The sequence below is a fragment of the Schistocerca americana genome, chromosome X (assembly GCF_021461395.2).
Source record: "Schistocerca americana isolate TAMUIC-IGC-003095 chromosome X, iqSchAmer2.1, whole genome shotgun sequence".
Classification (NCBI taxonomy): domain Eukaryota; kingdom Metazoa; phylum Arthropoda; class Insecta; order Orthoptera; family Acrididae; genus Schistocerca; species Schistocerca americana.
The window spans coordinates 577,200,425-577,213,089 of NC_060130.1; the positions used below are offsets into that span (position 1 = coordinate 577,200,425).

The 12,665-nt window shown below is 42.8% G+C and overlaps 1 protein-coding gene across 1 annotated transcript in view; it reads left to right on the forward strand.

Moving 5' to 3' along the window:
- LOC124556185 (nascent polypeptide-associated complex subunit alpha, muscle-specific form-like) overlaps nucleotides 1-12,665 on the forward strand; it is a 93,807-nt gene that overhangs the window by 35,188 nt on the left and 45,954 nt on the right. Inside the window, exon 7 of the mRNA XM_047130180.1 lies at nucleotides 10,466-10,611. Coding sequence (XP_046986136.1) covers nucleotides 10,466-10,611 — 146 coding nt within the window. The remainder of the gene's footprint in view (nucleotides 1-10,465; nucleotides 10,612-12,665) is intronic.

Genomic DNA, 12,665 nt, shown 5'->3' on the forward strand with positions numbered 1-12,665 from the left:
AAGTGCTTTTGACTTGCTGAACAGTGATCTGTTGTCTCGAACACAGCACTGAGTAAGGAAACATTGTATACAAGGTCCGACGTAGTCAGTGAGCACAGTTGGTGCAGGAACTAGATTTTTGAGAGCATGTGTCTGTAGAAGGCTGAGCTGTGGTACCGGAAAATTTCGTGGCGAATACGTGAACTGTGGGCTGATGTTTGTGTCAGTGGTCTAAGGAAGGTACTCATCACCTTTGTTACAGACAGCAGTGGCATGCACAGTCACGCATTGACCACTGTATCAGACGGGTAGCTTTGCCGACGGCACGGTAACTTCAGCAGCAATTTCTTACCGGAGTGTCAGACAGGAACGTTAGGGATAGATTGTCAGAAGATGGGATACGCGCAAGCCTGCAGCTCGCATCCCGCTTTCGATGACATAGCGGGAGACGCATCTGAAAGGATGAATAGCGCGAAGTTGAGTTCAGTGAGAAGAATAGCTTCCGCCTTGGTGTCAGTGACCGTTGATTGTGTGTGTGACATCGACCCGGAGAGCGGAAGCTATCAGTATGTATCTTCTGGCATTTTCATCTGCACCACTTGTCTTATTTACCATCTCTTCATTTTAGAGATACCCTCAGAGGCGACAGACATATTTGTAATGACAAGTTAACCAACGCACTTTGGCACTAGACGGGCCAAACGGGACTGTCCGACCGCCACGTTATCCTCTGCCAGTGGTGTCATCGGATGCGGTGTGGAGAGGCATGTGTACAGGACACAGATCTCCCGGTCTGAGCGGTTCCTTGATTTTGGAACCACTACTAGTCAGTCTAGTAGCTTCACAGTTGGCCTCCCGAGGCTGTCTTCCCAGTCCTCCCATCAAGGAAAATTCTCTAGCAGCACCGGCGATCGAACACTGGGCCCCGCATAGCAGTCAGACGCGCTGACCACTCAGCTAAGTAAGCAGACTACAGATACAGTTGGTTACTTCTGAAACACAACAAGTACAGCAAGCGGAATTGTTTATGCGTAACTGCGCAACGATCGGGTCGTGACGTCACAAGACCGCTGCTAAAGATCGCGGCGTCCCTCCGACGTGTTATGGTGCTTTAATGATGAAGGACTGGCGCTGTTTGCTTTATTTATAGCCTCAAGATTCCTCCAGCATTAAGAGACGAAATATTAGGCACAATTAAATGCCTTAGATCACGGCCTAATGTCCACAAAACAAAAACCACCAAGCGTGGTTTTAACAATAAGTATTTTTCCCGGAGGGCCAAAGGCCTTGCCGCAATGGTAACAGCGGTTCCCGTCATATCACCGAACTTAAGCGTTGTCGGGTTTGCCTACCACTTAAATGGGTGACCACCTGCGTCTGTTGAGCGCTATTGGCAAGCGGGTTGCACTCAGTCCTTTTGAATCCAAATGAGGAGCCACTTGTTTGAGAAGGAAACGAACACTGACAACTGCCGGGAGAGCGGTGTGCTGACCATATGACCCTCCATATCCGTATCTAGTGACCCTTTTGGGTTGAGGATGACACGCTGGACGGTCGGGAACCTTGGGCATTCCGAGGCCTGTACGGATAAAGTTGTTCTTGTTGTTGTTTCTGTTAAAATGTTCCTGGAATCTGTTACACAAGTTTTCCTTTGACTACGGTAGACTCGTCACGTATACTCCTTACTAATCTCGAGTTATTCAGTTTTATATGGAGGTTCTCGTTATTTCAGCTATCTTCCAGGATATAAACTTTGTCCTGAAATTTTCTGACAAATTATAATAGTGTGGCAGGCAGAGACTTGAACCCAGAATCTTTTTTCTCAAAGGCAAAACTTTTACCAAGTGTTATTTTTTTATTCTCCTTTCTAACTTTTAACCCATTTGCCTTGCCTTACTGGGCAAAATTTTTACCTCATAGGCACAGGCTCTGAAACCTGCACTTAAGACTTATAAGGCGTTATTAATTAACCCATAACGACCAAGCTTGAATTTCAACTTCGAATTACAGGGGTTGGACAAAAATATAGAAACACCACTAGCAATGCATACTTGAATATAAATGCAAATGCTATCCAATCCTGCAGTTTTCTCTGTCGTGTTTGACTATAAACGGCACTTGTGGAATATCCTCAGTTCATTGTAGGAATGAGCCGTGGTCACAACAGTATTCTATGTTGTTGTGAGTGCATTATGTCGGAGCTAAGTGAATTCGAATGTGGCCAAATTGTTGGTACTCGTATGGTGGGTGCTTCCGTAACCAAGGTAGCGAAGTGTTTGGTGTTTCAAGAGGCACCGTATCGAAGATTTGTGCCGCACACAGGGAAATCGAAAAACCATCATTCGCTAAGTCACAACGAGGACGAAGTTGTGTGTTGAGTGATCGTGACAGACGCTCATTGAAGAACATTGTGCCGAAAATAAGGGGACAGCAGCTACCAAAGTTATCACCAATACTGCATATCGTACTCGCCAACCTTATCAGCACCAAAACAACGCACAGGGATCTCTATAGTAGGGAATTGCAGGGTGAGCTGGAATTTGAAAACCAATCATCAGTGATACTTCGTGCAGAAGCCACAAAACATGGGCTATGGAGCAATGGGAGTGCCTTTCACACAGTTTCAAACTTTTGGCCGAATTTACGTCCAAAGAATGAAGTATGGCGGGGCTTCAGTGATGAATTAGGCAGCCATATCATGTTAATTCCGGGGGCCCCATGGTTACTCTGCAAGATCACATTACTACCACGAAAAATGTGATCTCTGTGGCTGATCAGGTCCATCCTATAGCACAATGTTTGTTGCCAGTGATGAAGCTGTGTTCCAGACGACCGAGCCCCTGCTCACAACTCGCATCGTCCAGGACTGGTTTTTTGAGCACGAGGACAAATTGTCTCATATCACGTGGCCACCACAGTCACCAAATCTTAATATTATTGAGACTTTGTGGTCTACTTCGCAGATAAGGGTGTGTGATCGCTATCCACTTCTATCATCGTTACCTGAAGTTGTTACTACCTTGCAAGAAGAATGGTGAAGTTTCTCAACCTATTTATCCAATCTCAGACAACTGAAAGCTGTTTTTAGTGCTGACGGTTTTCCTACACCGTATTAGGCATGACTGTGTGTTGTTTCTGGTGTTTCCATATTTTTATCGACCCCTGTAAATTTCTGATATTTTTCTAGCTAAATGTGTGTGTGTGTGTGTGTGTGTGTGTGTGTGTGTGTGTGTGTGTTAATTCCTAAGGGACCAAACTGTTGAGATCATCGGTCTCTAGACTTACACACTACTTAAACTAACTTATGTTAAGAACGACACACACACTCATGCCGAGGGAGGACTCGAACCTCCGGCGGGAGGGGCAGCGCAATCCGTGACATGACGCCTCTAACCGCGCGTCGAAAAATGTTTGCCTGGTTTCGCAACGCAGCGAACACGTGAAACTGGTAAGGCAGGAGGAGGAGGAGCTAGAGTGTTATCGCGTCGGTGTTGGCGCAGGCGCATTCCAGCTGAGGCATAGGCCGCCGTGCACTGGCTGCACGTTTGACGCCTTGTGCCGCCTCTGTGTATCGTAGCCGCTGGTGGGGAGAGAGGAGGAAAGGGGGCGGGGGGTTGAGGGAGACGAGACGATGCTAATGAACTCCTTTTTTTTTTCGCCCTCTTGGCTGTTTTCTGTGATACGTGTGGTTCCGCGTTGCAGTTTTCTTTCTTGTGAAGGAAAAATCGAGAAATACAAGTATCACAGCACATTCCTTCGTTATTTCCTCCACGATGCGTGTGGTCCATGTTTCTTCCCTTTTATTCGTTTCACTCCTCTCTGCTCCTGGCTTCTCCTTATCAGCCTCCTACAGTATTTCAGGAGTTTATATCTGCAGATGCCTCAGGAATGAACAGATGTTTTTCGAGTAGTAAGTCGTGGAAATTTCGTTATTGAATATAGCATTGAAAGAAACATTTCTCCATAACTTATGAAATGGTTAACTGCTACCAACTGACGTCGTAAACAGATAACTCGGTAACATTACGATACCCCGACGTCAAATTCTCCGAGATTTCTTCACAACACTTCGTACCAGAAACGACAAGTTTTTTTTAGTGATCTTAAATACTGTGCTGCAGTTACACGTCACTCTTTCGCAGTACGCAAGTGTATAGAAAACAACAATCAAACAGGACACTTCAGCTTCACAAACAGCTGAACCAACATAGTGCCTTCTCAGCCTGACTTCACCAGCCAATAAAAGGACAGACTGCGTGATTTCTCACAAAGGTCACTATCGTCAGTTACGATGGAGGTATGAATTTAATTCGTGTTTTTATAAAAAAAATTTTAAAAGATGTCATAGTCGTCATTGACTGTAGAAATAATTCATTTTCACTAGTGAAATTTCGACCTAAGGGCCATTATCAAGTCGTTTACTACAAAAGACTGTGATTTAGCACCTGTGAAACTTTAAAAATGTTCTGACATGTGCACATGCTATCGTGGTATCTGAGCCTTTTAAGAATGTTACCACCTTTAACATCCATCCACTCTCTGTTCTTGGGATTTATCTTAAAGATGTTAGCATTGTTAAAAGGCTCTAATACGACCAAGACATGGATACATATCGGAGGTTTTTAAATTTCTTTGTGTGGTAAATCACAGGTTTTGGCAGTCTTTAACGTGATAATGACCTTAAGGCCCAACTTGCAACCGCCATAATACATCATTTCTACAGTTAGTGACGACTATGGTGTCTCTTAAAAAATTTCACATAACTGTGAATCGCAACCATGAGAAGTTAAATTAATTCGTGCTGCACGAATAGTGTGATCACATTGTATGGTATCAAATTCATCGGCTGCGCCAATTCACAACCAGATTATAGCATTTATGCTTAAGCCAGACTTCAGCCTACTCTACAGATCAATCTGTCATCACAAATCCAATACACAGATTTTTGTCATATCACATACGTTGGCTTCTCCAAACCAAAACCAAAATATCACATTTAACCTAGCGCAGACCTTGGGTTAAGTGTCATCACAAACTTCATTTCATAAAATAGTAGAACTAATACTGAATAAATACGGTGGTGCATATTATCAGTATTCTGTCGTACCTCCAGAAATACGTTTACGTAAAGTCACATGTCCTGCGCTGTAAGTGGATGATGGAAGGAAATCCAACAGGCTCCATATTGATTTGTGTGTTGTGAAGTTAGAGTGGCGCATTTGTTCATTTTCGTATTTTTACTCGTGTGTTAAGAAAATACAATATTTAATTGCAGCACCACATTAAAGATCTCTGGAAAGCGCACCGATTTTTGGTACGATTTATTGTCCAAAAATGTCAGGAAATGTGACGTCGTTGCATCGTTATTTTAATAACGGCACTGTGCACTAATGAAAGAACGACGTAACAGCATGCTTACTCATATTCTAACCAACGGGTGCATTAGTGCACCAGGATCGGGGTGTTTACGCCAACGCTAGGAAGCAGCGCCAGTTCTTTTCCTTCAAGCAGTTTCCAGTCTTTGTCACAAAGGTGAAGGGAGTCCCTAATAGTCCTTTAGCTATTGGAATAGAGTTTGCAGTGCCGGTTATCGATCTCTGGCACTCAGGAGACGCTGACCACTCCCCTGATCCTGACAACTCACAGCGCTGCCGGTAAATGATGATAAATCAGTGGACATGTCTTTCATATTTTTAAACTTCTGTTCCTATTCCTGTAACCAAGATACAGCTACTCGGTAATGGAATGAATAACTATATAATTCATAGAAAGTTGCTATAAACGTTTAAAAAATTAAGGAGACAAGACGACATAATACATAGGAAGCCAAAACGCATAACCATTTGTTTAATAGCGTCCTAGTTCACCAATGGAACACAATCCAGTAGCGATTCTGCATGGCACGAATTCGACAAGTGACTACAGAGGTATGTGGCATTTGACGCCCACGCATAGGTCATGCAATTCCCGTAAATTACGGACCGGTGATATGTGACGCGTAGCTGGGGCCAAATAACATCCCAGATGTGTTTCATCGCCTTCAAATCAGACGACGTTGGTGACCAAGACATCTACCTGAGTTCACTACTATGCTCGTCAGATCACTGTACCATGATTCTAAAGCTTAACTAGTAAAAAGAAAAAGGAAAGCTGCTTGAACGTTATTAATCAGATTTTGAGTTTTTAATCGGAGGCCGGATTAAGTCTAAAACCCTTCGACATGTTCTCAAGTGACTGTCTAAGTCACACAAGAAAATCAACAGAACCACACAGCTACTACCATGTATCACTTACCGCCATTTTTAAAATTATTTTGAGTCCCAAAGTTAAGATCTCCCGTGAATAAAACGACTTACTCCGTATAACAAAAAAATGTGCTAATTCGAATCCACACGTGGTATCCTAAGAGCCACGAATAAAGTGAATAGACTCTCAGAAACGTTCGTTTCAGCATCATACCGACGACTACCAAAGAAAACACGTTTGTTTGGGATAACCACACAAGTTAGCACTGAATTTAAAACTTATTCGCAGGCACGGTGCCCTACATTATGTCAAAAGCAGAGTTCTACGCAGATACTAATTTATGTCAGGTGTGCTCCAGGGATATGCGATATGGGCATTATTCCTCATGTAACACATAATGATTTAGCATTTACTATTAACTACAATATCAGATTTTCTCTGGATCACGCGGTTCCTTCAGAGTTAGTAAAAGTCCATTAAATTTGTAGATTCTCTCACGCACTCACCCTGTCTCTGTCATTTTATGTTTTGGCTCTCGCTCTTTTTCTGTTGTTGGAACGTATGTCCACCCCCTTGGCTGAGTCTTCAGCGCGTCTAATTGCCATGCAGTAGGCTCGCATGCGATCCCCGAGCGGATCGGAGATCTTCTCCGCTCCAGGAATGGGTGTCGTTCTCATAATCATTTCATCATCATCGACACGGAAGTCACCCGATGTGGCGTCAACAGAAATGACTTACAACTCGGCGGCCGCATTTCCCGCCGGCCATCAATGCTATACGATCATTTAATTTATTTTTTATTATTTTTTTGGCGTATCTTACAATACACGCAGTTCATGGTTCGGCGACTACTGCATGGACGCACCTAATCGACAGTGAGGAAGTGGCACGAGTAGCATGGACAAGACAGCCACGTGGTGGGGAGAGAAGTGTAGTAGGAGGGGCATGAGGTGGGGAAAGGGGGGATTACATTACCTGTGGATGGTCGAAGCTGGCGTGTTTATCGGTGCTCGTAGTGGGGACACGAGACAAAGATGGAGAAGAAGTTCTGGAATTATTCACTTCTACAGACGCACAGAAATAGTGCTTAATTTTACGGGTTTTAATCCATTATCTGGACTCCATGCGAAAAATGCAAATGCCTGGGTGTTTCACGTCGGAAACGGCTTCATGAAATGGCAGGGGCCTTGAGGAAGTTGTACATCAGAATATTATTTACAGTCTTACACAGATAATAAAGTTCTGTAGTAGAACAATACATTTGTGGAACAGTGCAAGGGCAGTTAGATTAACAGAAAAATTGCCGGTTCGTAACTAATCAGGGAAAGTTGCTCTCCAGAAAAGAAAAGGTAGAAAATTAGGACGACGAGATGATAAAGTATAGGGTAAATAGATCTTGTTCTTTTCAAAGGAACGAAGCTGGTATTTACATTAACTGATTTCCTGAAACTTCAGTCTGAGTGGCTAGACGAAGGTTCGTACCCTGCACCTCTTGAATGCATGTCTGATGTGTTAAGCAGTGCACCGTATTGTCCGCTCTTCAACACACACGATAAGTGCCCACGCTTTCCATAAATTGGCTAAATCAACTATGTTCAACACCGCCACTACATGTCGAACCGTAATGGTCACTGCACTACACGTTCTTTATGTTTATGCTAATATTTAACTTACATTCTGTTTATGTGATAAGAGCAAAAGGAAGTAGATAGACGTGGACACCATGCGTACAGCAGTTTCCTTGTCACTGTAGGTTTTTAATGGTCTTCAAATATTGTTTAAATATTCACTGTAGGATATGTGATAGTTCTTACAACAAATTTCTCTTAATTTTGTGAGTTCATCCTATGGTGCGAACTGTATATACTATACACTTTCACGAATTTTAGAAACAAGGAAAAAGGTCGACATAAAAATATCTCTGAATATCCTATTTCTATGTTATTAATGAAAGGTTACGTTCAGCACATTTCGACGTAAACTCTAACAACTGAGTTAATTTTTGTAAGTAGTGTTATTGTCGATACTTGTCAGACGGCTTATGAACTCATTGTATCTTCGATTTGTGGCTGATCTATCATCATCGTTTCACGTGTGTGGTAGTACTAAGGTACCTGGTAAGTGATCCGTTTACCAACAGCAAGCTACTCATTTCCTAGGCAGACAGATATGATTTTTATGTGTGATGGCGTGAATGATAATGGACACAAGGCAGTACGGCTGTATCAGGACGCGTTTCCAGGCAGAAAACGGTCGAGTTTTCCGCTGTTTGTTGTCACGTCGATTGGGCAGTTTCCTCTGCACAACAAATGATGGATTTAGATGTACTACGATTCGCTTGTAGGCCTGACTACGAAGAAAACATTCTGCAGGCTGTCTCAGAAGATACACGTATGAGATCATGAGACGTCGCCAAAGCGTCTAATTCATCTCATAATACCTCACGTGCGATATTTCAAGGACAATTTTTGTATGATTATCACATCCAGTATGTGGAGGATCTTTCGCCTGCCGATCATCGATCGCGAGATTATTTTTTCCCAATGCTTTGTTATACAAACTGTGAGTCTGTTCTTTGTATCCGTAGCTTTGTTTTCAAGTTATGCGCTACTTCCTAGAGAGAGAACAGTGACCTTTCACAGCCAGCATTTGTGACCGGATGAAAATCCTCGTTGTGCAATTAAGGTTAGACACCAGCAAAAGTTTATGGGTAATGCGTTGGTTGGAACTGTAGCGGACTGTCTGGTAGGATTATATACTCTCCTAGCTTGGTTCACAGTTGCTGTCTACAAGAACTTCATACACGACATTCTTCCAAAATTGGCCGAGGAAAGTGGCGCAGTGGTTAACACGCTGAGCTCGCATGCGGGAGGACGACGATCCAAACCCGCATATGGCCATCCTACATAGAATTTCCGTGATTTTTCTAAATCACTTCAGACAAATGCCGGGATGATTCCTTTGAAAGGGCACGGCCGATTTCCTTCCATATCCTTCCCTAATCCGAGCTTGTGTTCCGTCTCTAACGATTTTGTAGTCGACCGAACGTCAAATACTAACCTCCTCCGTCTCCTCTTCTAGAATTGGTACAGAATGTGTCCCAGAAAACAATACGTATATGGCTTATTGATGATGGGGCTCCATCAAATTTCGATCGCGCTGTTAGAGGTGCGCTGGATGATATCTATAGCGACAAATGGATGAGTGGAGGAGGATAATTTATGGCCTGTATGTTTTGCCGACCTCGATCTCTTTTATCATTATCTGTGCGCCGTGAAAGATAATTATTAACTGATTCATGCAGCAGACATTCCCAACGCAGAGACACTTCACGAAATTGTTATAGAAGCCTGTGAATCCAGTCGTCGATTTTGTTGTTGATCGGTTTAATGTAGCTCAACATTGAGGTTGTGTGACCAGTGACTCGATCTAGAGGTATTTTAAAGGATACAGCCTTCTATGACCTGATGACTGCGTAAGTGTGTAGAAGCAGTCGACGTATATTTTTAATGATTGTTATGAATATCTGACTTATTTTTCTCTTCGGAAAAGCATTAAATTCATACTTAAAGTGTAAACACATGATTATAGTTATAGGGCATTACAAATATAATGCTGCCGTAAAGGAATATTATATGACGCCATGTTGAGCTGCAATTAAGTCTCTTGCGTATTAAGTACTTTCCACACTCTTTCTGTCTGATTCTCAAGTCGGTGCGTACTTACGCCGGACAGTATTTGATTCCTTTCTACATTACCTTATACCCTATATTTCTAGTAATGATATGCTAGACCAACTGAAAAGTCAGGGAAGAAAAAGTATCCGAAGCCCGTGAAGTATTGCCGGGGTGCTGTCCTATTGAAAAATAGTCTCAGATATATGCTTAACTGCGTGAATAAATTTTCACTAGCCAGCTTCGCAGCCGTAATAAATGTGGCGAAGCATCATCAGTTCGTAATAGCCGTCGCTGCCCATGATATTTACCACATAATGCAACGCAGATCTAGCCGTTCTTCTCCTACGAAGTTCTAAAATTTACATGATAATATAGCAGTCGCCGAATGTGAAATTTATCATCGTCTAAACCAAACATGATTGGTTTCAGGTTATGGGTTATACTGGCTACGTATTGGGCATAATAAGGGGATGACCTATGGGTAGCCCCTGGAGGACTCTCAAGAGCAAACCCTTTCCTAGAATAGTTGAAACGGTCACATTCATGTCCTGCTTTCATTTCAGTCCTCAAGCTTTGTTCCAACAAGATAACACCGAACGCCATGGTACTCAGGCTGTCGAAGTCTCCTCCACAGCACAAAAAGAAAAGCTTCATCGTTGACCTTGTAGATTACAAGAAATTTCGCCGACCTATAGCTTACGATCGCTTGGTAACTGCCGTATATGCGTACCTCAGCAGCAAATGTGGGCTCAGCTCGAAACAAACTGGCATACAGTCGCCCAAAAACTCTTTGAACTGGAGTCTGTAACAGCAGAAGGTCTTTTTTCTCATCATAGCAGTTTCACTAAGTTTTAATTTTATGGAAATGATGTAAGAGTATTGGCCTGAAATTTAATTCATTCAGTAATTTTCCAACCGTTCCTTGGTCCTCAATGATTCCTTCATCGAATTGCAGTTGTTTGATCAGCTTTATACATGACATATTTCAGAGAATTAATTCCACTGCTACAAGCTGAAATTTGCCGTGTACCATGATAATATACTTCAGCCTGTAACAACATTTGGTTGATAACGCATTTCTGCGCAGTAAATCATCCGTCCTTCACTCGAATGATAAACTACGACGCCTGTTCGCTAGCTTTCGTCTGACGAAATGATGTACGAAGCACATTACGGAACACGAATTGCCTTACTGTGAAGCATAGTCTGTTGATGAATGGTCGTTCATGCGGCAGTCAACTGACAGGCCCAGGAGTACCGACCGACCGCCGGGTCGACCTCGGTCCATAAGGCGTCACTGGATGCGTAAGTGGAGGGTCACATCACTCTCCTGACCGTTGTTAGTTTTCGCGATCGGAGCCGCTACTTCTGTCAAGCAGCTTCTCAACTGGCCTCAGAAGGGCCAAGTACACCCTGCCTGTCAACAGTGCTCGGCAGACTCGGACCGTCACCCATCCAAGTGGCAGCCAAGCCCGACAGCACTTAACTTCGGTGATCTGACGCGAACCGATGTTACCACTGCGACAAGGCCGTTGACATTGATAGTACATTACCAGCATGAATTTTCCGTGTGCCGAAGTGAACGTTGATTTAAAAGTTCCTGGTGGATATGTGAATTCCTAAGGAACCAAACTGCTGAAGCCGTCGGTACCTAGACTTAAACACTACTTAAACTAGCTTATGCTAAGAACAACACACACACACGCCTGCCTAAGGGAGGACTCGAACCTCCGGCGGGAGGGCCGCGCAATTCGTGACATGGCGCCTCAAACCACGCGACCACTCCGCGCGACAGAAAGTTCCTGGCAAATTAATACATTGTTCCAGATCGGAACTGAAAACAGCAACCTTTTCCCTTGGGAGGCAGGAAACTAAATACTTTAGTTCTCTGTATTTCAAAACTATTCCAGTTATGCAATTTCTTCAGGAATCAAACTTTTCGTGTTTACCATCAGTGGTATAAGATGAGTGCAATCAGATTATTCTAGCACATGCAGCTGTTACTTCTCGCACAAAAGAGCACACTGGCTTCTTTTCACCTACCTCTGGTCTCGTAATACTTTTAAAATAAAAAAAGATAACGTTATTGAGTAAATAATCGTTGTACCTTGCATACTTCTTACCTTAAAGGAAGAAGGAAACTGTCTGCTCAGCTTTTACGATGTAGACAGAAGAAGGAATACAAATGTTAAAAGCAAAATACCTAGGAATAAATATTGAGATTCATAATATAACAGGCAGCTGCTGATAAAATTTATTTGGCTGTGGCACTGGGCATGGGGAATGTAGCAGTTGAGTGGTGTACGTTGACCAAGATGTAGAACTTAACATAAAAAGCCTTTTGGATACTATCTAAATTTATTAATTATTTGTCTCGTATGATCACTTTCAATATCTGTGTCCTTTGGAGCCAGTTTGGAGAAACCAAGTGGATTTCAGTGTCTGAAATGTTATCACTAAGTTCTGAAGACCGTGTTTTACCAGGTTTCAAACAGTTCTCCTCATTATCTGATCATGTATGCGTACTGCAAAGTTTTCACCCATATTCTCTTCATTTTTATTACTTACTGCCAAATGACCATAAATAGCTTCCTCTAGAGTTACTTCAAAGAATGTGAATGATGCAACGTGCCATTGTACAACGGGTCATTTGAGAAAGAATCCTTATTTTAGCAAGTGGATTACAGATCTGTACTTGTTTGTGTTTACAACTAACCTATGTCTATTCGGCATGGTGTCCTGGAAGCAGCTTATAAAGCTTTC